The 27,581-nt window shown below is 37.3% G+C and overlaps 1 protein-coding gene across 1 annotated transcript; it reads left to right on the top strand.

Moving 5' to 3' along the window:
• Positions 1-1,885: 1,885 nt before the first annotated feature.
• On the top strand, positions 1,886-26,935 carry LOC139135478 (complex I assembly factor ACAD9, mitochondrial-like). Its single transcript, XM_070702867.1, is given in 16 exon segments — positions 1,886-2,235; positions 4,026-4,118; positions 4,890-4,991; positions 5,497-5,603; positions 5,936-6,036; positions 6,725-6,803; positions 7,279-7,316; positions 7,318-7,351; positions 11,868-11,970; positions 12,349-12,498; positions 15,787-15,986; positions 17,857-18,065; positions 21,305-21,437; positions 22,025-22,102; positions 24,947-25,148; positions 25,926-26,935. Coding segments are annotated over 16 exon segments (1,929 nt in total). The 5' UTR covers positions 1,886-2,030; the 3' UTR covers positions 26,021-26,935.
• Positions 26,936-27,581: the final 646 nt, after the last annotated feature.

The following is a 27,581-nucleotide window of genomic DNA, read 5'->3' as shown; positions in this document are numbered from 1 at the left end:
TATCGTACAAACATGAAATATCTGTGAGATTAATATGACTTCATTTTTAAATCGTGTTGAGATGATTTAAGCTTGTTAACGCATCATGAATATGAATATACAGCAGTATCATTGTGTTAATTTTGGAAGTGAATACTAAGTGTTTCAATAATGCTACAGGGAGTAGAACAAGAAACTCTGGTTTATGCAACAAAAGTATGGAAGATACGTCTTTAAATTCAATTGACAACAATTATAGAACTGCGTCCTGTATAGGCTGTGTTGACAAGCTGTTAGAGTTCTGGCGCGCTTTTGGAAGGAGTAACAAGACACCGTACCAACACAACAAAATACTTGTAAAATGTGTTACAGCTATGGTCTCTTTCACTGGTTCTGAATATTGAAGTCTGCTTCCTACTTCTGCCTCTTTTTTCGAGATCAGTATTTTTTTATGAAGGCATGACTAATTTTTTTAACTATACAATGCTTACATACCAATACAACAAAATAATTCACCTCAGTCATGGACAGCCTGCGATGTACAGAATGTGTTAATTATCATTGCCATTAGAGTTACCTAGCAAACTGTGGAATCTGAAAATGTAAAAAAAAGGGAACCCAAATATTTTCAGACCCCGCACCAAATACCAAGTGCCAACCTAAAAATCTAACTCTGCTATCCTCCAGAAATTTCAAATCCCCTCTGAATTCCTTCTAGCTCCTCTCCCGATTGTTTGTGACATGCAGCCTAAGTTGTTGCTGTTGTATCATCAATCATATTGATATCGTTGAAACACACGCAGAGGAGCCCCATAGTGATCGGGCTTCGGTAGTTGTAAGTACGGGGTAGGTATTCGAAGCACCTGTGTTGTAGCTTGAACATTGCCCAGTGTTACAGGAAGGAGTGTAACCATATATCGAATTTAAACAACAGCAATAACACATTGCTAGATCAAGCTTAAGTCTGCAATTTATCACCAAATACATGTAGCAGCATAAGCAAGGACAAAAACCAGATATCCATCTGTGAGTTCCATACGGTCCAACAAGCGATTGAACATGCCACAGTTACGTTATGAATACCAGATTACATGAATGTTGCACTTTTAAGGAATTTGTGATCTGCATGGCTATCTATCGGCAATGCTCAAAGTCTATCAGCAATGTAAAGTCTGGTAAAGTGCATTAATGGCTATTGTACTAGCTTGTAAATCCAGAGATATGAGACCTATCTTGCACTATGTACATTGGATCTTGCACTACATAATCACGGTTCCTCAATCACACATCATGCCTATCAACCCCATCCAATGCACAGGTGGGTGGAGTATTCAATATATGGAATAAGGTGAAGAACGATTTCCATGAAAGACTTCAATTCATTCTGCGTGATGCAATGCATCTCAATACGTTAATACTCAGACTACTTGAAGGATACCAAAATCTACTCAACGATGAGAAAAAACAAAACAAAACAAAACTTAGTAATTATGAAAAGAAACTTAACAAAATGTCACTCTTCTGTTGCTTAGAAGTACTTCAGAAATTCGGATACAAGTTCAAGTTTGGGGTAAGATGTGGAGGATTTAGGCCAATAAGTTTATTCACAATCCCTCTACACACTGGTTTATTATTGTTCACTGGTAGTAGTACGAAATGTCGAATAAGCGATAATATTAGAAAGAATGTCCATTTATAAGCTACATATTTCCCAAGCCCTTGCAAATTTTATTTTTTTCACAAAGACATCAGATTACCTTAAAATCTTGAAGAGTTGTTTATCCTAATTAATTATACTTTATTGAGAAAGTACCGCGGCGGTGAAAGTGTACAATGACGTCATTCTCTCATTGGAGGAAAGAAATGTTCAGACGCGAACTGTGACAAGTTCAAAGGGTAAAGGGTATTTACGCAACTGCCGAATGTACCGACCGCAAGAGTACGGCTGTTCGCAAGAGGCAAGAGAGCAGTCCGGTCACGCAGAAACGCCACATCGGATTCTTTTTCTTTAAAACATACGTTAATTAGTAGCAATCGAGTCTAGTCTTAACATGTTTTCCAGAAATATTTCAAGGTTTTCTTACATTGCCAGAGATGTAGAGAGGCCAACGTACAAGATTTCACGTGCGATACTGTCACGACCGGGGCTTTGCCGGTTAGAGAACACGATTGCCAAGAATTCAAGACTGTCTCTCCACACTACCGCTAGCGTACAGACTTTTGCAAAAGATCTCTTCCTCGGAAAATTTAACACAGTAAGTTATTTTTTCCGTCGCTCAATTTGGCAAGAGCAATGACTCGTGGACATGGACGGTACAGTAGCCGAGTAGCTGCGGTGACAATGGAGCTAGAAACAAGCCCCATGTATGATGTAGCATGGAGGTAGTAGAGAAGGAGTCACAACTAGGCGGAGATCAAAGGGACCATGTGTTTTGCCGCTGTTTGCCTTACTAACTACTCCATTAGCACCAACGGGACTTGCGAACGCGTTTTCTCGGATTTAGGAAACAAGATTAAGTTCGTTCGGGGTCGTTCGGGTGTTTCGGCCGTCCCTCGGCAGTTGACAGATCTTCAAACATGGCGTCACGTGTCCAAGCGTCGCGTCGGGAAGTTCGAGTCGTTCCACTGATTTTGATGTACACGATGTTAAAGAGGTCGAGGAACAGATAATTGAGGAAGGGAGCTTTTGTATCTGCAAAGGCGCGAAGACTGAGTTGATGATAGCTTGCGATTACAAAAAAAATGCCATACATCGTAGAGCAGCATTGTTAACACGCCAACTTTTTCCAAATCCAGTTCTTGGTTCTTGCCGTGTTTTATCATGTTGTACTTGCATTAATGATAAGGTTAAATAAGAAAGCATAGCTTTTAACTGCTACGTCCATGACTTTAATGAATGGTCGCGATATAAAAACAACACGTACGATGCATTGAAACAAAGCGTCGCAGCGTCGCCTATGGCGTCGCTGGCGTCGCGTCGCGTCATTAAACACCCGGGAAACGCTACAAGTTTAACCCACGCTCACGGCAGTGCTGCAGTCCGCTGCACCATACTCAGTACATGATTGAAAAGTTCGTGATCAGAACTTCCATTCTAACATGGAAAGGTTCCTGCGATCGAATGTAAAGTATATAAAAAACGACGTTAAAATTACCCAGATTTTGAGAATGAAAAACTTAAATTCCTTGTAACTTCACTTTTCGTGGACGGAACGTGTCGTTTCTTACGCTATCATGACGCACTTGACCCAAGCTACGCAAATACAGTCTTTGCGCAGGCGTTATGACACTGTGGAGAAACTGAGTCGCATTAGAAAACCCAGGTTAATTTCACTCGGTTCGGTTTGCGAAGGTACCGTCGGCAACGCACATGGCGGGAAAGGGGTTTTAAACAATGGACATAAATGGATTAAACCAATGGTGAACAATAGTAATAAACGTAATTATCTCAGTTGTGACTCCTTCTCTACTACCTCCATGGATTGTGACCAAACGGAGTCGCCATGAAACTTTGCTGTGAACTTTTATTCATATCAAAATATTTGTGTCCATTAATTTTTACTCATTCGGGCCCACAGTTGTGTCAAACGTTTTGAAAATACTCCACTGCTAATACTGTCCCAGCTATTTGATGTCGTGTTCAATTGGAATTTGCATACTTGTACATCATTTCAGTTGTATTGTATGGCACGATAGCAAATACCTGTGCATACACATATACAAAACATAATATGTGAAAACTTTAGTTTTTAGCCACCTGACTGTTTTATCCACAGGCTTTCGACTCGATGCAGGCGAACCGCCAAACCACCACTGATGGAGTAGTGGTTTGCCTGCATTGACTTGAAAGCCTGTGGTTTTATCAGCATTGTTAATGGCCACGAATTACTGTTTTTATTCCGCTGCTTACTCGTTTTCTTTTGCATGTTTTGAGAAGCATGTTTTTCCTTATATGAAATGAAGTGAAGGTTACTTTCTCAAATTTAACGCAAGGCTATATAGCAATATGGAACAAAAAAACAAAGCAATGTGTCTGTGTCATTGGGATGAAGTTTTCCCCTTCCCGTCTTTCACAGAGGATGAATTTAGCTCCCTCAATGAACTGGTAAACCCGGTGGAAAGATACTTTGAAGAAGATGGTAATGTTTCAATATTGACACTTACTTTATTTACTTTTTAGTGGTGTCTAAAACTTTGTTAAGGTTAAGGCACGCAGAAAAAAATATTGGAAGAGTTCCTTAAGGCCCCTCACCTCAAATTTTTTTCTTAGGTAGGATAGACAACACTTTTAAGTATACTAACTCTAAAACTAATCCTTACCCTAATCCTAAACCCCTCCAAAAGTTGTATTTGAAGTGCCTCTTCCAAGGAAAATCTGCGATTAAAGTGATTTCAAGACCTAGGGCCCTAAAGGAACTCTTTTGCCAAAACATCATTCACTACAGGTGAATGATCAATCAAGCTTATGTTCAAAAATCAACATATAACTTTTAAGGATGGAATAGCCCTCATCTCAGGACCTAGCAGATCCTTGGGAATCAAAATCTTACAATATTTAGTGGTCTACATATTGAAAGGTATAGAGAAATTTAGTTTTCAGCTGTTGTGTTTTCTCTAAAATTAAAAATTTAATGTGTTCTCATGTAGATTACACACAGAATGGCAGCCTTTTTGAATTGCAAGTCTTTGTTACCAAAATTTAAGAACTTATGGTAGCTTTTCTAGTTCACAAATTTGCCAGGTGATGTTTTAGTTTTATTGTTATCAGTGCAGTGTCTGAGGAAGAGACAAACATCTAGTGATGTCATCACATTTCCATAGTTGGCTCTATTATTGCCTTCGATCACAAGCAGGCGTCTTTCTCAAATACTACATAAATTCTTACCTATCCCAATTTGTTTGCTTTTCAGTTGATTCAAAACAGATTGACATCGATGGTAAAATCGATGAGAAGACCTTACAAGGGTTGAAGGAGTTGGGACTGTTTGGACAACAGATACCTGAAGATTATGGTGAGTTTTCTTATAACTTCCAATGTCTAAGCTCTTTCATTAGTAGTGCAATATTTGTGAAGAAAATGTACAGGTTTTCTGTCATTGGGCGGTTGAATTTTGTTCTGATTTTAAAATTTACACATGATATTTTTTCTCACACAGAAAGATATTTTGCAATTTTAATTTGGAAGGAGTGGACATCCAATCAATAAACAGCCACTGGACTCATAAGTTTAATTGTTGACTTCCATCACAACATTTTGTTCTTGATTTTCAAGCAAACAATCCCCAAGAGTGAAGTGTAGTGGAAGCAGACAGTGTTTAACATCAATGATTTGTAACATTAGGGAATCATTAATGTTGGAATAGAGTACATAGCTAGAGGCATTGCCCCCTCATGTATACACACAGACAGATACACACACATACACACATCCTCACAAGGCCATTGTGGTTCCTATCCAAATGTTTGTGTCACCTTACCTTCACTCATGCTGAAACATTTGCCTGCAACTCTCAACAGGTGGTCTAGGTTTGTCCAATACCAAGTATGCCAGGATAGCAGAAGTCACGTCATTGGATGGTGCCATTGCCGTCACACTTGCTGCTCATCAAGCCATCGGATTAAAGGTATTAATGTTAAATCCTACAACCCGTTCTTATTACATTACAGTCAAACCATGTACACATGTCTATGAAAGCTGTATAGTACTAGTAGTTTTCACAAACTAAAAATAGTTAAAAAGATTTGTGTTTTGCAACCATTTTCACTGAGTTAGGTGAGTTGGTACAGCAGTGTTCCAGTTAAAGAGCCAACAGAATTCATACAGGTGAAAACATATTAGACGCTGAAGTACAAACATTATCACACCAAACATTTCAGCAGAGGTTTTCATCCTAGAATTTTATGTCAGTTCAATTTTAGTTTAATAAAATTATTTACATTTGCACAATTTTCACAGGGAATATTACTGGCTGGCACACCTGAACAAAAAGCCAAGTATTTACCTAAACTAGCAACAGGGGAACATGTAGCAGCCTTCTGCCTAACTGAACCGTCAAGGTAGGTATCTTTCATGCTTTCTGCCTAACTGAACCATCAAGACAGGTATTGTTACTGCCTTCTGCCTAACTGAACCATCAAGGTGGGTATCTTTCATGCTTTCTGCCTGACTGAACCCTCAAGGTTGGTATCTTTCCTGCCTTCTGCCTAACTGAACCATCACGGTGGGTATTTTTCCTGCCTTCTGCCTAACTGAGGTGGGTATTTTTCATGCTTTCTGCGTAACTGCACCATTACAAGGTGTGTATTTTTCATGCTCTCTACCTAACTGAACCATCAGAGTTGGTATCTTTATTGCCTCTGAAGCTACTTAGTCATTATTTTCATGATCTTATTTTCAAACCAAAGTTGGTTCGGGTAAATGTGCTAACTGAAGAACGTGTATAAAAGGATCACTGCTCGTTGATTTGGACCATACCTACATGTTTTAACAGGTTAAATGTTAAACAGGCACCACACATGTAAAATGGCGCCCCCACGGAAGAGAACAAAAAATTCAGTATTTCCTGCACATACACATCATGTCATCCAAGAAACAAGCATGATACCGTTTACTTGAATGCACCACACCAGGCGTGAAGTACACACAGGGCTGGGTTTTGCCCTTGGGAACTTAATAAAAATCACACCAGTGGTTTTTAGAAGTCATTTTATTCAATTCTGCAAAGTTTTCCTCCAACTCTTGCAGTGGTAGTGATGCTGCCTCCATACAAACCAAAGCCACACTCAGTGAAGACGGAAAACACTTCCTGCTCAATGGTGGCAAGGTAGGTGTACAGATGACCTGAAGAAGGAATGATGAACAACATTATGATGAAACTTCCAGCAACATTTGACATCAACATTTTTGAGAAACAATGCATACATGATCCAAATGGAAACTGTCTGAGTTGATAGTAGGATTATAATATTTCATTGATCACCTATTAATGCTTGCAATAGACCTGTTCCAGAGCACAATATCACACTCTGACTACAGCAGTGTTATATAGAGAGTGGACGCTAAAGACACCATATGCATGTTACATCAGCATAAACAAATCCACATAAATATTCGCACAAGAATGCACATATTTCTTGGTGCATATCTGCATGTGTCTTTGTTACACTATAGATCATTTAAACTGAGGGTTTCCCCTATTCATAAAAGATAATAATAGTAGTTATAGACGTTCACATGTACTCTGCACGGTAACATCCTGTGTGTTCACAACCCTGAACTTCTGTTTCATGATTGAGCAGATCTGGATCTCAAATGGTGGGCTTGCTGATATTTTCACTGTTTTGCCAAACTGAAGTGACAGATGAAAGGTATGTGTTCATTTTAAAGAAGCATATTAGTCTAGACTCAGTAATAACTGATTCATCAAAGCTAGATCATTGTTTACAACCAAGTAAATAAATGTTCGAGTTTAATCCTTGTTAATTTATGTGCAAAAGCAAGCATTCTTGCATTGAAAAAGCTTAGAATCCAGATCACATGTACTTTTAACGTTGAAGGTAGAATTTCTTCTTTAAAGGTATACAGTCACCTGTAATCTAAATATGTCCATATATGGTCAAAGGGGTGTTCCTTGGTAATCAAAATGCCCATGTGAGGGCGCTGTTTGAAAAAGCGGCCACCCGCTTAAAATTTGATTGGTTAGATTTTTTCATGGTAACCGTGGCAAAATTGGAACAGGTGACAGTATACCTTTAATCATTGATGAATTGTAAAGTTTATTTTCCTTACTCATCCATACGTACAGAAGGGAGAAACTGAAACTGTTACATTCAGGAAATGAAAACAGTCACTCTTAATAGCTATGCCATTTTACAGTAGTGAACCTAGCACAATTAATCAGAATTTTTAGCTCCCATAGCCATATGTATATATGGCAATGGAAGCTATTCTTATAGGCTAGGGAAATGTCTGTATGTAATGTATGTCTGTATGTCTGTATGTCTGTGTGTCTGTATGTCTGTATGTCTGTATGTCTGTCCGTCAACATCAAAAACTCCAAAACCGCTGCACATTTCATCTTGATATTTGGTGTGTACATGGATGATGGGCTGTAGATGAGATTTTGTTCAAATGAAGTTGTCATTGCCAAAAATATGCAAATTAGTGCCAAAAAAGGCGTTTTTGGTAAAAAATCTCCTTCTTCATAACCGCTGGTCTGACAGCTTGATATTTGGTATACAGGTTCCTACAGATAAACTTAATATGATATATAGAATATATGATGAAATCTGCAATTTTGTATTTTTGGTGCAATTTTTGCCGTTTTTGGTCAAAAATGTGTTCTCAAAAACTACTTGTCTGATGCCTTGATATTTGGTATGCAGGTTCCTAGGGGTTCTCTTAGTGTGATATAGTGAAATTGATGAAATCTTCAATTTTTGTATTTTTGAGTCAATTTTTGCCGTTTTGGTCAAAATATTTGTTTCTCAAAGTTAGTCATGTGATAGCTTTGATATTTGGTATACATTTTTATACATAATTATGATGAAATCATCAATTTTGTATTTTTGCAGCTAATTTTGCCATTTTAGGTCAGGCCATCCTGCAATGAGCTATCAAAGATCTCAACCTTCTTCATCAATACATGTCACGAAAAGTTGCTCTCTACATAACACAGCAGAGCTCTGTCGACTATTGGGTCGCTTGTTTTTTTCAAAACCGCTGGTCAGACAGCTTTAATATTTGACTAACACGTCCCTAGGATGACCTTAGTGAGATGATTTCATACAGTCAGGAAATACTTAATTTTGTATCCATGTCTATAGTAGCTTCAGGGACATTGGCCCTATGTTCAAGATAATGCGGTGATTCAGTAAGCATTTGAAATGGTAAACTGTATTTGGTGTTGAAATGCGGTAAAAAATAATGAGAAAACATAGCTGAGGTGATTTCAGCAGGTTTGGTTTCCAACAAATATATTCAAAGTTTTTTCAATGTTAAAGAGTGATGGAGGGAGGGGGGGGGGGGGGAGTCCTGGCAGATTTTGAAAAAAATCCAAACAAATGTCAATAAAAAAATCAGCCACAGAAGGTTTGTCAAAAAGAAAAGGTGGGATAGTGGGAAAAAAGAATGTACAATGTATCGGATAAAAAAGATAATGTTCCTCATCAATCTTCCAGACAACCCCCTTTTATCAAATGGTACACCCCTGATGTATTTTTGTGTGCAATTAACCATGCAGTGTATTTTAGTTTAAGATGTCAATCAAGTTAGGTAAGGATTTGAAAGGAATAGTCAAGTTCACCACAGTTAAATTTCTTAACTTTATCTCTTGTGTCATCATCCTTGTGTAATTGGTTAAGTTTGTATGTTGCTCCAGATGTGGATGTACCAGCTGTTCTGGAAGAAATCAATGTTTACTTTTCCCTGTAGGGTTTCTGAGTTGATGATTATATGTTGAAATCTCTCCGGCCCCATGTATCTGGTGCATGGGCAAAATGTAAATACTGGTTGCATGTTATGTATTTCAGTCTATGTCAAATATTGAAAATGAAAAATCATGAACAGTTTGCTGTGTGCTTGTAAAAGATAACATGTTTGTCATTACATATTAAAACTGCCTTGCAGTTTGATTGTCTTAAAAATTATCACAGAAGTAGAAAACGAAAAGAAACTAATCAAATTGCTGTAACAAATTCACCCTCAGTGTCTGTAGGCCTATACTTAACTATTTTATCATTACATTCAGCTTTTTGTTATATCTTTATCACTCTTCATGGGCCAAGGCACACTTGGGGTCAATGTCATCACTCTGTGCCAGTGTGTGAATGTCAGTCTGTCTGTATGTGTATGTCCATGTTTCATACAATTGTTGGTTTGTTTTGATAACTGTATGGGAGCGAACAGTGATTATTGTCACTATTTTTTAGTCCCCGCGGACGAAGTCCGGCGGGGACTTATAGATTGGGTCCCGTCTGTGCGTCCGTCCGTCCGTCCGTCCGTCCGTCATCAACAGTTTCTCAGACACAGCTAAACCAATTTCGTTCAAACTTGGCACAAAGGCATAGCACTATGACCTACAGATGCATGTCGATTTATTTTGTGATACTGATACAATATGGGCGCGAGGCGGCCATTTTGTTGCGATTTTTCAGGTCTTTGGACCATAACTCAGACATCCTTGAACAGATTCTGTTCAAACTTGGCACAAAGGCATAACACCATGGCTTTTATATCCATGTCGAAATTATTTCGCGATATGATCCAATATGGGCGCGAGGCGGCCATTTTGTTGCGATTTTTCATGTCTTTGGACCATAACTTATACATCCTTGAACAGATTCTGTTCAAACTTGGCACAGAGGCATAACACTATGGCCTACATGTGCATGTCAAATTATTTTGCGATACGATCCAATATGGCCGCAAGGCGGCCATTTTGGTTGCCATTTTTCGTGTCTTCAAACCATAACTCAAATATCCTTGAACTGATTCTGTCCAAACTTGGCACAAAGGCATAATACTATAGCCTACAAACGCATGTCGAATTACATTGCGATACTATCCAATATGGGCGTGAGGCGGCCATTTTGTTGCAATTTTTCATGTCTTTGGATATAACTCAGACATCCTTGAACCGATTCTGTTCAAATTTGGCACAAAAGCAAAACATTATGCCCTTCATATGAACACCAATTTATTTCATGATATGATCCAATATGGCCGACAGGCGGCCATTTTTTTGCAATTTTTTCATGTCTTTGAACCATGACTCAAACATCTTTGAACCGATGTTTTTCAAACTTGGCACAAAGGCAAAGCACTATGGCATACATATGCATGTATCAATTAACCTTGCGATAGGATCCAATATGGCTGCAGAACTGCCATGTTGGAATTTTGCATGTCTTTGAAGCGTAATTCAAAGGTCATTACACCATTTTGTCCAAACTTGGCACAAAGATCAAGCACTATGGCATACATATACATGTCAATTTCTTCGTGACATTGTTCCAATATGCCTGCCAGATTGTCATTTTTTTCCAATATCGCTGCCAGATGGTCATTTTTGGATTTTTTCATGTCTTTTAGGCTTAATCATATGCAAATTCCTTAACCAATGTTGTTGAGACTTGGTACAAAGATCAAGTACTATGGCATACATATGCATGTCCTATTTTGTGCTATGATCCATATGGTCAATAGACAGCCATTTGATTTCAATTTTGGTGTGATTTTTTTATGTCTTTGAAACATAAACATAGGTCACTGTCCCTAGATGGACTGATTTTGTTCAAACGTGATACGAAGATAAAATACTATGGCTGCATTCTTGTGCACATTAATTTGTTTCATTATATGATCCCAAGTGGCTGATTACAACAACATACCCGATCCCATACCATTTCGAAAATTCCACCAAACCATGTGTATAGTATGTGCCGTCATGACACTAGAGGCAGTGAGGGCATCGTTATGTGTGATGTAATCAAAAGTTCCTTCAGTGGTCATTACTGGCAGAGATGAGTCATTTATTGAACGTTCCTCAGATTATTTATTATGCAAGTCACAGCCCTGATGCACCCGTTGCATCAATGTCATTCCACAGCTACCTAGACCACAGCTACCTAGACACCAAAGATTATAACAAAATGGACAAGCGGGGACTGTGTCATCAACGATGACTTGTTTATTGAGTATTTTGTCTGCTGAACAAGCTGATGGAGAATTTACTGAATTGAACAACGTAAGTGAGTCTCACCTCAACCGTGAAGTGACTAATAGTGAAATCGCTACATTATGATATTACAGCCATTTTTACATGTATAATGATAGCTCACCTGTGCCACAGTGCCAAACTGATCAAGTTTGTCACATTTATTGCTAGGGTGAGAAGAAGGACAAAGTGACAGCTTTCATAGTGGAAAGAGGCTTTGGAGGAATTACTAATGGTAAACCAGAAGATAAACTTGGAATTCGAGGATCCAACAGTAAGTGTGATATTTCATCTGCGTTGATGTCTCTAGCATGGATTACAACTTTATCAGTGTTTAGAAAGTTATAAGTTGTACCTGACAGTAAGACCTGATAACTGAAAATATTCCGTCTCAGAGATATCTTAAATGGGAAAAATTGTCACCTATGCAATTTACATGTATGGCGTGATAAATCTAGCTGATGTGTAATCGACTTCTATGAGTAAAAGAGGCAGAACTAACAAACTTTAGCCAAGTTCAATGTATAATTCACCTGCAAGCTATGCTACACGCTACAGTTCTATACATGTGATTTGAAGATTGCTCTTGACAATATTGTCAAAACTCTCCTACCGGTATTTTAATTTTATATACTGTTATATCCATCGACAGCTTGTGAAGTGCATTTTGAGGACACTCCTGTGCCGATTGAGAATGTCATTGGTGAAGTCGGAGGAGGATTCAAAATTGCCATGAATATCTTGAACAGTGGCAGGTTCAGCATGGGCAGCTCTGGTGCCGGTATGCTCAAAAAGCTTGTAGGTACGTTGACATGGTATTTTGTTTCAGCGTATATGAACGTGCCTCTGCTCAGGTCACTTCAAATCAGCTGGCAAAGAAATAGTCCCTTGTCAGTGGTAAGCAGTGCTTAGTACTTAACAGGTGTGTCAACAGGTGTGTTTAATAGATGCCGTTCCAGGGAAGTGCCTGAAATACAGTAGATCATTATCAGTATTTTTAGCTCCCATAGCCATATGTATATATGGCAATGGAAGCTATTCTTATAGGCTAGGAGAAATGTCTGTATGTATGTATGTCTGTATGTCTGTACGTCTGTATGTCTGTATGTCTGTATGTCTGTATGTCTGTATGTCTGTCCGTCAACATCAAAAACTCCAAAACCGCTGTACATTTCATCTTGATATTTGGTGTGTACATGGATGATGGGCTGTAGATGAGATTTTGTTCAAATGAAGTTGTCATTGCCAAAAATATGCAAATTAAGTGAAAAAATGTAAAAACAGTCAAAATTGAAAAAACTCAATAACCACTGAGCAGATTACATGAAAAATTAGCATGTAAGTACTTTGGGCTAACATGAAATGATTGTGCACATCTTGGGTCAGTATCTTGGACTTGCTATTTTTCATGAATTTTTTGTAATTTTCTCCCATTTTTGGTCAAAAAATCCTGCTCTGAAACCACAAGTCCGATTGATTTGAAACTTGGTATGGAAGTGCATAGGAGTGACCTTTCCCAAATTTGGGCAAATCGTGGTGAAATTTGCATATTTTTAGTTTACACGTCCATAGACTCCCATGTATAAGGCAGATCTCCATAGACTCCCATGTATAAGGCCACAAAAATAAAAATTTAGTTTCTCATCGTATTCATATTGCAAAAAGGATGCAGTGACACAATTTTAGTCCCCACGGATGAAGTCCAGTGAGCTTATAGATTGGGTCATGTCCGTCTGTTCGTCCATCCGTGAGTCCATCCGTTCACGCAGATATCTCGGATATTTTGACAAAATGTCATGTGACCTTGATGACCTTTGATCTCAATATACATATTTGTCCATAACTCAGTAACCACAAGTGCTACCACCCTTCATATATGGTATGATGGGACACCTTATGACGCCACATATTGTACCTCATTAATTATGCACATATCTAATTTTGAGCGAGCCAATAGAGCTAGAGGTCTGATTTTTGGTATATAGGGATAACTTAGCAAAACAATTTTTTTGACAAAATGTCATGTGACCTCGGTGACCTTTGACCTCAAATATACATATTTGTCCATAACTCAGTAACCACAAGTGCTACAGCCTTCATGTATGGTATGATGGGACACCTTATGACGCCACATATTGTACCTCATTAATTATGTGCATATCTAATTTTGAGCGAGCCAATAGAGCTAGAGGTCTGATTTTGGTATATAGGGATAACTTAGCAAAACAATTTTTTTGACAAAATGTCACGTGACCTCGTGACCTTTGACCTCAAATGTACATATTGTCCATAACTCAGTAACCACAAGTGCTACAGCCTTCATGTATGGTATGATGGGACACCTTATGACGCCACATATTGTACCTCATTACTTATGCGCATATCTAATTTTGAGCGAGCCAATAGAGCTAGAGGTCTGATTTTTGGTATGTAGGGATAACTTAGCAAAACAATTTTTTGACAAAATGTCACGTGACCTCGGTGACCTTTGACCTCAAATATACATATTTTTCCATAACTCGGTAACCACAAGTGCTACACCCTTCATGTTTGGTATGATTGGACACCTTATGACGCCACATACTGTACCTCAATAATTATGTGCATATCTCATTCTGAGCGAGCCAATAGAGCTGGATGTCTGATTTTTGGTATATAGGGATAACTATAGGAGAGAAATTTTTTGACCAAATGTCATGTGATCTCGATGACCTTTTACCTAAAATATATGTTTATGTCAATAAATAAGTAACCACAAGTGCTATGTCCTTTGTATTTAGTAGGATGGGAGACCTTATGACAACACACGCTTTACCTCATTAATTATGTACACATCTAATTCTGGGCAAGCGAATAGAGCTAGAGATCTGATTTTTTGGCATATAGGGATTAATTAGCAATATAATTTTTTTTTTTTAAATGTCATGTGACCTCGATGACCTTTGACCTTGATTATACATATATATGCATATTTCAGTAACCACAAGTTCTATACCCTGCAATTTTGATAGGATATTAGACCTTAAGATGTCACATCTTGTACCTCATTTATAATGCGCATATGTATTTCTTGGCTGGCCAATACTGCTAGAGGTCTGATCTTTTCCGATTTAGAACTATAACTTAGACATGCCTTATGTGTTTCAAATTGGGAACAACGACATAGACCTATGTGCCCATAGATCTCAACATATACACTCCAGTGATACTTCTTAATGACCACATTTTCCTGCCCATCAAGACTAATACTCCTATTACAAGTGGGGACTATGTCATTGTAAATGACTTGTTGAGTTAATGGGTTAATGGTTGTATCACAGTATTCGATATATCTAATTCTGTATTTTTTCCATTTTATATTCTGAATAATTACATTAAACATATTTCACTGTCTCCAGTACATTTCATTTAAGTATTTTCACTTCATGCACTTTATCCCTTTCACACATGTTCAAATATCTGACCAGAGAACAAACACTAAATAGTCCAGGATGGGAGCTGCAGTGTCATTGACGCTATTTTTCTAAATGTCAGCGGATACAGGTGGTACATATAATGGGGGCTATAATGACATTTCTTGAGTCCCCTTCTGGGGATGCCAAGGGAACAAGTTTTAACTCCAAGTAGGATTTCTCAATCATTGTCCCAAACTTAGTTATATACCGGTATATTGGCCATCAAATTTTGTGGAACTATGTCTCTAGGAGTTTCTGACCAGAAAAGACAGTATGATTCAAAATCGTGACAGACTTTCATTGTTTATTGAATAACAATTTGTCTTTTTCTGATTCCTGCACACATGCTTAGCTGCAGTAAATGAGAGAAAATAACGTTACAAAAACAAAAATAAGTCAGAAGAAGAGACACATGGGGGGGGATGTTAAGTTCTTGTGGTAGTAAACAGGTATGCAAATTAAGAATAAATCCAAGGTTACAATGCAATTCAAAGAAGAAGTCAAGAAGTTGGAAGATTTTCGTAACCTGTTCATCTGTTATACAATTAACATTCAAAAATGGATTTTGAACCAAGCCATGGTGGTGAAATTTTCTAGACTGAATGATATTTATTAAAGTATCTACACAATTACAGGAATGGCAGCCGAGCATGCCAGCTCGAGGAAGCAATTCAACACCAAACTCAAGGACTTCAGTCTGATTCAAGAGAAGTTTTCAGACATGGCCATCACAACGTATGCCATGGAGAGCATGGCGTACCTCACTGCAGGAATGATGGACAGACCATGGGAGGGAGGCTTGCCAGATTGCTCAGTGGAAGCAGCCATGGTCAAAGTAAGAACTTGGAAAATCAATATAGCAGATTTGTATAGGCCAAACAAATTAATCAATAAATAAAACTAACTCTTATCAGCGCATTTCAGAGCGCTCAAGGCACTTAAAACTTATACAATCAAATTTGAAACAGTAATTTGTGGAAGACAGTTCCATAATTTTTGGCCTGCTATAGAGAAAGTGCTTTACCATAAATGGATGTTGCTACATCTTGGACAGTCAGTGTAGTGGAGTAATTGGAATGCAAATAGTGTGTTGGGTTTTTTACAAGACAAGAATAATCAAGGTACAGTATAACACTATGAGTTTATTATGAAAATACTTCAAAGTGTGCAGGAGGACATTAGCACAGCATGCATGTTCCTGTAATAACTTTGTTACTTCCGATTCCCACGGCCAATTTTGGAATGATCTAGGAGGAACCTCTGCAACTTGATTTACAGAGCATGAAGTAAATCCTTACAAATTTCCAACGAGTCTCTATAAATATATATTATATATATATATATATATATATATATATATCTATATATATATATATATATTATATATATATATATATATATATATATATATATATATATATATATAACCAAAACTTGTTTGTATCTTCTCAGAGGGGTAAAGTGCTCGATGCAGGGATGCAGAGCAATCTTTACATAAATATGAGATCACATCAAGTATGTTTGGTACCTATTACTCGAGTTTCACGCATACACGCGATCATCGGTCTAACTGACAACACATTTAAAACACGCTATGCAAATCATGTCCAATCTTTTCGAAGTAAGGCATACGCCAACAGCACAGAATTGTCAAAATATGTCTGTCACTTGAAATCTCAGGACAAACCATTTAATATATCATGGTCAATCCTATCAAAAGCAAGTAGTTACTCAAATGTGTCAAAGAAATGCAACCTTTGCCTTACAGAGAAGCTATTCATAATCAATGCAGATAAATCTAGCCTTTTAAACAAGCGTTCCGAGTTGGTCTCAAAGTGCCGACACGAAAACAAATTTTACTTGTCAAATTTCAATCCAACCCACAACACCAAATGGTTTGACCAACTGACACTTATATGTAAGCACCTGAAGCAAATTTCACACAATAAAATCTACCTATCTGACGATCGCGTGTATGCGTGAAACTCGAGTAATAGGTACCAAACATACTTGATGTGATCTCATATTATGTATATATATATATATTATATATATATATATATATTATATATATATATTATATATATAATATATATTATATATATATATATATATATATATATATATATATATTATATATACACATACACACACACAAAATGTATACAATGTGCCCTCCCGGTTATCACCATAATGGCTTTATGGCAACCTCTGAACTTGGGCACAGAGAGTATGGTTACACATTGTTTAGGATTGAAAATATGGACTCACCAGAGTGCTCTTAATACAGTAATACATACCATGAGCGAAGCATAGTGCCAACAGTGAACGCCCCTTATATTACGCAAGAGGCTGCCCAACAATCTCAGAGTGCTCTAACTACTATTAAAGCAGTGAGCGAATTACAAAATGTATACAATGTGCCCTATATATATATATATTATATATATATATATATATATATATATATATATATATATATATATATATATATATATATATATATATATATATATATATATATATATATATATATATATATATATATATATATATATATATATATATATATATATATATATATATATATATAAATAATAAATACCAGTACTTGAACAAGTTACATAAATAAACTTGAAAAAATTCATTTCCAAGGAATGTGCTTGTGACTGTCTCTTTCTTTGTATTTTTCTTTTCTAATATAGGTTTTCAGTTCTGAGGGATCATGGCACTGTGTCAATGAAGCTCTTCAGATACTTGGGGGCATGGGCTACATGAAGGACTATCCATATGAAAGATATTTACGCGACTGTCGGATTCTGTTGATATTTGAAGGAACTAATGAAATTCTCCGTTTGTACATAGCCTTAACAGGAATGCAGTATGCTGGGAAGCACTTGAAAGAATTGGTAGAGTAAGTGTACACACCCAGAATTTGTAGAGTTAGCGTAAATATCCAGAATTGGTAGAGGAAGTGCAAATATCCAGAATTTGTAGAGAAATGGTAGATATCCAAAATTGGTAGAGTAAGTGGAAATATCCAGAGTTGATAGAGTAAGAGCAAATATCCAGAATTGATAGAGTAAGAGCAAATATCCAGAATTTGTAGAGATATGGCAGATATCCAAAATTTGTAGAGTAAGTGGAAATATCCAGAGTTGATAGGGTAAGTGCAAATATCTAGAACTGGTAGAGTAAGTGTAAATATCCAGAATTTGTACAGAAATGGTAGATATCCAAACTTGGTAGAGTAAGTGGAAATATCCAGAGTTGATAGAATAAAGCAAATATCCAGAATTGATAGAGTAAGAGCAAATATCCAGAATTGATAGAGTAAGAGCAAATATCCAGAATTGATAGAGTAAGTGCAAATATCCAGAATTGATAGAGTAAGTGCAAATATCCAGAATTGATGGAGTAAGAGCAAATAAACAGAATTGTTAGTGTCAGAGGAAATATCCAAAATTGATAGAGTAAGTGCAAATAAACAGAATTGGTAAAGTGCAAATATCCAGAACTGATAGAGAAAGTGCTTATCCAGAATTTGTAGAGAAATGGCAGATATCCAAAATTTTTAGCGTAAGTGCAAATATCCAGAATTGATTGTGTATGAGCAAATATCCAGAATTGTGAAGAAATGGTAGATATCCAAAATTTGTAGAGTAAGTGGAAATATCCAGAATGATAGAGTAAGAGCAATATCCCAGAATTGATAGAGAAAGACTAAATATCCAGAATTGATAGAGAAAGTGCAATTATCCAGTATTTGTAGAGTATGTGTGAATATCAAGAATATCAATATAGTTAATGAATACACTTAATCAAACATAAACACAAATAAGATAATGACTGACTCTGGGAAAAAACTTTGAAAGGCGTACAAAACCAGTATTCATGCAAGTTCAGTCGACCTGCAGCAAAGTTTGCTACAGCTGCACATTTTCTGTTGCGGACAAGTGAGTTAGTTTTCAACTGATCAGCCAGAGCATGGGAGGAGCAGATTCACCAGATCAAAAAGTTAATATTAGTGATACTAGACCACAGACCACTGGATTTCCTAAGCATTTGCTTCAGATTTTTCTCTCAAAATATGAGACAACACAATTTGAATTTAAATAGTGAAAAATAGAGCTCAGAGATTTAGAACAAAGTTTTGCATGTATTAGCCCTTATTTTTGTTATATAATATGAGCAAATCTATAAATACAATAGCACACCTATACCTAATATTCATATGCATGGTGAACCATCCTTAAAAATACATCTCCTCCTGTCAGATGAGATCATGTTTTTAGCTACTATAGACTATAGTCTATAGAAGCTATTGGGATGGGTATCCGTCCGGCGTCCGTCGTCAGTCTGTATGTATGTATGTATGTATGTATGTATGTATGTATGTATGTCCGTTTGTGAGGCGTCCGTCCACTCAAATATCTTGAGAACCGCAGTACTTACTGATTTGATATTTGTTGTGTAGATGAAAAATATGATTTTGAGAAACTATTTTTTTAATTTTTGATATTGTTGAAAATAGGCAAATTAATGCCAAAAAAGGTGTTTTTGGTAAAAAATCTTCTTCTTCATAACCGCTGGTCAGACAGCTTTGTTATTTGGTATACAGGTCCCTAGGGGTAACCCAACTTAGACTTGTTCAAATTGTGATGAAATATGCAAATCTGTATTTTTAAGGAATTTTTTTGTCATTTTTGGTCAAAATTTGACTTACATTGTATGTAATTCTTGTACTGTATAAACCCTATCAATTCACCCAGAAAAAAATAATTAATATGATTTTAAATAATTGAATTAATTAGGAAATCATCAAAGCCAAATAATTTTAGTGTAGAATTATCAGAAAGTTCAACTTTTTTTGACAGTTCATAGTGAAATGTTACCATCTTGGAGGATTAAAACATGTAAAGGCAACTTTCCTGAATCCCACTTTGACATATTCTGAACCGTCATTTATTGTGCCCTGTATGTTATCTAAAAGAAATTGGTCAAAATAGTCAATAGAGATAGAGATAGAGATAGAGAAAGTTCTAATTTCCATTTATGGTTGACTTGGTAAGGATAAAATAAAATTACTTTTTGAGGAAAAAAATAGAGTGGTCAATTAAAAGAGTGGTCAAAGTGATAGGGTTTTTATGGTAAAGCTGGGCTGTATAAAGATTCCTCATGTGCTATTTATAGCAATTATGCAATCTGTGTAAACAGTGCAATGAAAGTGTAACATGATTCCTTATAATGCTTTTGATGACCTTGAACTTCTTAAGTTTCAAACCTTTGTCTCTTCAGTGTGCTTTCTCTGAGTATGTATAGTCTCAACTTATTAAACAGAACTCACAATGTTAATCAAAGATATCCACCTTCTTCATCAATACATGTGTCACAAAAGGTTATTCTCTACATAACTCAACAGAGCTCTGTCAACTGTTGAGTTGCTTGTTCTTTCAAAACCGCTGGTCAGACAGCTTTAATATTTAGTTTACTTGTCCGTTGGATGACCTTAGTGAGATAATTTCATACAGTAAGGAAATACTTAATTTTGTATCCATGTCTATAGTAGCTTCAGGGACTTTGGCCCTATGTTTTTTAAGGTAGTATGTGCCTCGAAAATGAAAGACTTTTGTTCAAACTTTCCTCAAGGAATCTTTCAACTATTCTCTTTCAAAATTGTGAATAAAAATTGGGCGTCAATGTGCAAATATTTGTACCAGAGAAACAAATTACCCAAGATTTACAGATATCTGAAATTCAAAATGGCTGCCACTCCCGTGTAAACACTATAGAGAAAAATAAAATTTTCAATTTTCTAAAAACTAAGACGGTCAAAAGTTTTCTTATACCAATAGCTTTAAAATGAACCCCCACAAGTGGTATATCAGAAAAGAATTGTAAAAGTTTGAGAGTCCAAATATCTGTCCCGGAGAAACTCAGGTCGTGTCATCAGGGTTCACTGAGATGTATAAATGCAGTCATATAATGGGAAAGAAAATCATATCACCCAGGGTGGTTAAAGCCATTACCTGCATACCTTAGAAAGCTTGGAAAACAGAATACCCACAGTGAACACTTCCCATGATTATTTATAGCACAAGAAACATGTAGCCCAGAATGCTGAGTGATTGGGGTGTTTTTTACTTCATTCAGCAAGTTGCGGAATCCCGGGCAGAACATTGGTTTGGTCTTGAGGACTCTGGGCAAGAAGGCATTTCATGGTCTGAGAATGAAACGCAAACTCCACCTGTTTCACGAAGATGGCGGTGTTCATCCATCCATGAAGGTAGGAATCGGTCTCTCCCTTTTATCCTATGGATGAATGTCATGTTGTCAAGCAAGGATGTAAAAGGACAGCCATCACTCTCATGACAATTTATGGTTTTCTCACCACTTTTCTACATGTTCACAAGAATTCATGATAGACTGAAATTTCCATATTCAACCTGATCGGTTTCCATATTCTGAGTAGGAATCTAAAAGAGCTGTACGTAATACCAATTTTCACAATACACATCAAAAGCTGCCATTTTATTTCACAAACCCTCTTTACAATCGATCTATAAATTCAAAGTTAGTCAATTGGCTGTATTTGTCATGGGTGGCCACACCAAAAGTCAGAGATAAGTAAGAACTTCCAGAATTCTAAGTTTACAGAAATTTACTTTAATACAAGGTATCAAACTCTGATTGTAACCACTGAAGGTGATCTGCCTTTTACAGAGATTTTCTGTAAGACTAAAATGAGTTATACTGGCCCATTCTTGACGTGAACCCTATGTGCTCCAGTCTCGCCAAGCCTGTAGTCTACTTCTTGAAGCAAATGACCTGAGATGAAATTTTTTCTCTTTATGATTTCTCCCTCCAATGCAGGAAAGTGCAATCAAACTCCAAGACACAGCGGTGACATTTGGAATGATTTCAGAATCGCTTTTAACAAAATACAGAAAGGTATGCTGCTGGCAACAGCTGATCTAAATGGAGAAATCACCAAGTGATAATAACATTATTTCTGGTACCATGTAATTGTTTTCCTATGTATGATGCACCCTTTCAGGCCTAACCTTCTGGTAACCAGTCCGGGTCAGCTCCAAAATTGGAGACTCATTATGATAATGTATTCCGGCATTCAGCCAATCATCGACCAGATTACATCATTAATAAAGTACGGGTCAAGCTGTGTCACAAATTACCCACCAAGTGTGATCGGCAGTTTTGGGCCGCCTATTAAGCCCCTGTCTTGTGAATTTCGACGAATTTCGACAGTCAACAATAATCCACGTGTTCTGCAGAAGGTCATGTCCAACAAGGAGTCCGATTAGTGAACAATATTCGAAATATTGACGATTCATTTCTACCCCAAGTTTATCGATTTCGCAAGTACCGAGAATCATTTTGTGGATGTTCGTCATCTCTACAAAGGTCCTCAGGCTCCGATGATGATGATGTTGTTGTTTTTATTATTGTTGTTGTTGTTGTTGTTGATAGTATTTGCAGAAAAGAACAAAGTATGCGCTGCGAAATTCAATACAGCCTAACTATACATGTGCGTTGCAGCCTAACTAAACTATGCGTTGCAAATTCAATACAGCCTAACTATACATGTGCGTTGCAAATTCAATACAGCCTAACTATACATGTGCGTTGTTGCCTAACTATACATGTGCGTTGCAAATTCAATACAGCCTAACTATACATGTGCGTTGTTGCCTAACTATACATGTGCGTTGCAAATTCAATACAGCCTAACATTACCCAAGGGGTGTCACTTCATTGCCACACACTTTTTTTCAATCGCCAAAAATGCACCTAGCAAGCATCGAAATCGGTAAAATTCGACGCAGGGTCAAAGCACATTAGTCCTTCTCAATCATACTCAGACATTTTTACCTCTTGCCGAGTAAAAGTCGACAAATCGGCAGGTTTTTCAATGCATCTAGTCGTCTCTTGATTCCAGATTTAAAAGGCAGCGCGAAAGATCTAGTCACGTGGGCGCATTTCAAATCGAACCAATAGCAGAGCTGGATGGGCCCAGCGTGAAAACCCGCAGTAACGTAAGTTTCTCATGTCTTTTGAAGACTATGGGTGACACTGTCTGCGTTCGTCTGCGTATGAAATTCTGGTAACTTTAACAGTTCCAGTTCACCCATAGCAAGAGAACGTTCTTTCCAAAGACGTGAGAAACTACGTTACTGCCGGGTTTTCACGCTGGGCCCATCCAGCTCTGCTATTGGTTCGATTTGAAATGCGCCCACGTGACTAGATCTTTCGCGCGGCCTTTTAAATCTGGAATCAAGAGACGACTAGATGCATTGAAAAACCTGCCGATTTGTCGACTTTTACTCGGCAAGAGGTAAAAATGTCTGAGTATGATTGAGAAGGACTAATGTGCTTTGACCCTGCGTCGAATTTTACCGATTTCGATGCTTGCTAGGTGCATTTTTGGCGATTGAAAAAAGTGTGTGGCAATGAAGTGACACCCCTTGGGTAATGTTAGGCTGTATTGAATTTGCAACGCACATGTATAGTTAGGCAACAACGCACATGTATAGTTAGGCTGTATTGAATTTGCAACGCACATGTATAGTTAGGCAACAACGCACATGTATAGTTAGGCTGTATTGAATTTGCAACGCACATGTATAGTTAGGCTGTATTGAATTTGCAACGCATAGTTTAGTTAGGCTGCAACGCACATGTATAGTTAGGCTGTATTGAATTTCGCAGCGCATACTTTGTTCTTTTCTGCAAATACTATCAACAACAACAACAACAACAATAATAAAAACAACAACATCATCATCATCGGAGCCTGAGGACCCTTTGATCTCTATTAGAAATACTGTTATAAAGGTTATTGTGTAGGTACGCGTATAACATTTTGCAAGAAAGAAGAGCAATGTCAGAGCTTTAGAACGATACCTGTTTTGTAGTTGTCAAACGCAGACTAAAAATGGTACGCGATTTTGAAAATGTGTTGACAGAGTGGCCACACAACTGTTTCCCCATACGGTAGAATTTGTATCGCTGCCATCTCCGACACAAATGGGGTATTTTGAACGATCTGTGTAGGTACACGATTTATATTTCGCAGGACTTCATGCCAGAGTCTAGGAATCACAGCGATATATGGGGTTTGGTTGTCTTAGCCAGAATAAAACTGGTACGCGATTTTGAAATTGTGTTTTGACAGAGTGGCCACACAACTGTTCGTCATTATGACAGAATACGGCGCGGGAGTTCGACACAGTATGGCGTACGTAACGAAGGACGCATGTGGAGGTTGCCAGGAAATACAATTTTTACTGATGGCGCACTGGCCGCTGATTGGCTAATGAGAGGGGGAAAATATTATGGTTATAGCGCTCCAATTTTGGAGCTGACCCGGACTGGGTAACCTAGCAGAGCTACACCTTTATGTACCGTATATATGTGTGTTTAGGCCTGAAAGATGATGATGGGACTTCTACAAAGGTTGCTGATAATAATATCAAAACAGACAGCGTGCAAGTGCTCAACTTCACAAGTTCCTGGCCACTGCCAAATCATACCCAAGGGTCTAGCAAGAGGAACCATTCATGGATACAAGAATTTTTGTACTATAAGAGCAATGAGAATATTGTTTTGAAAAAGGCACATGCAAGTTTGAGATGATGTAGATTTTATTAGTAACATAGTTGTGAACAAATCCTAACATAGCTAATAATGTGAGAGAACTTATTTGACTGAACAATTCAATGAAAAAGTACCATTGTTGTAAGACGTCACCGTTGTTATTTTGTTGGCTATTTCCAGGATATCGTACATCAGCAGATCATGCTGAAAAGAATGGCAGATATTTGTATCGGCATATACGGAATGACAGCAGTCCTGTCCAGGGCAAGCAGAGCCACAGCTGATGGTCTCCGGAACAGTGATCATGAAATTATGCTGGCAAACGCATTCTGTGATGATACATACAAGAAATGTCAATCCACCTTCCATGAAATCGGAATTGGTAAAAAGATTTGCTTTCTTTGTATAATCTCAATATTGCCCCCTTTTCATATCATGTCCCCTTAGTTATAAGATGTTAATGTAACCCCATGTGAGTGTGCACCTTATTATTCTTTTGGACCCTCAAGAAATGTCAATCCACCTTCCATGAAATTGGAATTGGTAAAAAGATTTACTTTCTTTGTGTAATCTCAATATTGCCCCTTTTCATATCATAAGATGTTAATGTAAACCCATGTGAGTGTGCACCTTATTATTCTTTTGGACCCTCAGCGCCCCCCCCCCCAAAAAAAAAAAATACAAAAGACAAAAGCAAAAAACAAAAACAGTTACCATAGGCTGTGGCTATGCTAGGTATTGTTGATTATTGTCAGTTGGTCCGAAACCATTGTCAATCAAGAGTCAATACAATTGCCAGTCTAGACTGAAAAATCCGTTGTTCGAAGGCGCTCTCGGGAGCATATAGAGCACCCTCAAACGATATATTTTTCAGTCTAGTACCATTTTGCCCTCACAATCATGAATCCTTGAATCAGTTACTTCAAAGCACATGTAATTTTTTATTCTGAATACAAAAGTCAACTCACTTTGCAAGAAAGATTGAAATAAATGATATCATGTTGAATCCAAATTTGTTTTGTAAAGGATGTAATGTGTACTGAACTAATGTCTCGGTTTTGCTCGTTTATTCAATATTGCAGTTGACATCACAAGCACATGGTATACACTTAGAACAAGTACAGGAATTTCTCTTTAATTTCTGTGTCTATCCTTACAGGTGAAAAGTTCAATGGTGACATGCTGAAACAGAAGATAGCCAGACAGATCTTTGAAAACCGTTCCTACGTGCCATGCCACCCTCTAACCCCGTGAATCCGTTGTAAATATTGTGAACCCTGCATTCTCAGTGATAGACCTGTACCATGTTGGCACCAAAATATGATGACATTACAATTATGATCGATCTGAATATCGAAAGCAGAGGAACCTATCTTAAATCAGAAGTTATCTTACTGATGTTTGTAGTCTGCTGATCCACAAGCACCCAAAGTTCTCTCTATCAGTTGCTGTAACACACACTGTTAATTACAATGCAAGAAGTTTCATAAAGATTATTGCAAAAAGTATCAAATGGTCCAGAGGGTATCTATTTATTATTTGTTCCCTAAGCTAGAAGATTCGCACCACTAGTGTAGAACACTATATACAATCCCCTGAATTATAAATGAACCTCAGCCATTGTTGAGTGAATCAAAATATTTTTTAAAAAGTTCCTGAAACTTGGAAAGATATAGATGTTAAACAAAAGCCCTCGGTAGCTATTTTATTTATCATGTGATAAGGCATCAGGTACTTTTGTACTCTGAACTGGCTTGTCCAGGATACCAGTCAATAATTGTCTGAAAGGATATGGTAGCTCGTACAGTTTTATGAACACAGCTACCCACATTTTCAAAATAATAGCATCTTTAACTGGACAACAACAGTTTTGAGTGTTTGTGTAAGCATCACAAGCAAACAACAGCCTATAGAAGAAAGTGCTTTCTTTTTACAATTTTGTTTCCTCACTCTTGATACAATGCAAAACGTGACTTGTTTTATTTTCTTTATCTTGTTTGCGAAATGTGGAATAAACTCCAGTATGAAAGTGCCGAGGAAAGTCATCACCAACTTTGCTTAAAATTGCACAAAATATTAAAGTGTATTTATATCTGCCTTGTCTTTTTACAATGTAACTTCTGTAATTGAAATATACTGTACAACTGAAGTATTAAAATATTACTGTTCAAAAGTATGTAGACTTCTATGTTAATTGGCCTGTATGGCAAGGCAGCACTTCATGTAGCTGTGTGACAATGTCTTGTGTCTCCGTATGTGTCATCATAGCTGTGGGTCCATAGCTGTAGTATTTTCGGACAGGATTTCTGCCTTTTAATGGCTGGTTTTAACTCTTGCGTTTTCAACCCCACCACCACAAAAAATAACGTAAAAGTCAAACCAGCCTATAAAAGAGAGAAATCCCATCCGAAAACACCAACATCTATGGACCCACAGCTAGTGTCATCAGTCCATTTGTCAGGAGTGTTTGGTATCAGTTCTCTGCAAAAAATTACTCCTGTAACCATGACCACATTATTATTATTTAGGTGCAGTGCTACAATTTTGGAAAGTTGTAGAATCTCTGTCGTTCAAGGTAGAATGCACCTCAGGGACAGATATTTTGACTCCCAAACTTACAACTCTTTTAGTTTTTTCCAGAGAGTAAACACTGGGATTTGAGGCCATTTTGAACTTCAAACATAGGTAATTGTCAGGTACTTTGTTTCTCTAGTAATAAACTTTGATCCTGTAAGAGTGGTTGAAGTTGCATTGAGGAAAGTTTTAGCAAAAATAAGTCTTTTTTACTTTTTCAGCGCATACAACATCAAAATAT

This window comes from Ptychodera flava, chromosome 6 (assembly GCF_041260155.1).
Source record: "Ptychodera flava strain L36383 chromosome 6, AS_Pfla_20210202, whole genome shotgun sequence".
NCBI classification, from domain to species: domain Eukaryota; kingdom Metazoa; phylum Hemichordata; class Enteropneusta; family Ptychoderidae; genus Ptychodera; species Ptychodera flava.
The sequence above is the reverse complement of the archived record's forward strand: the minus strand, read 5'-3'. Positions and strand labels throughout refer to the sequence as shown.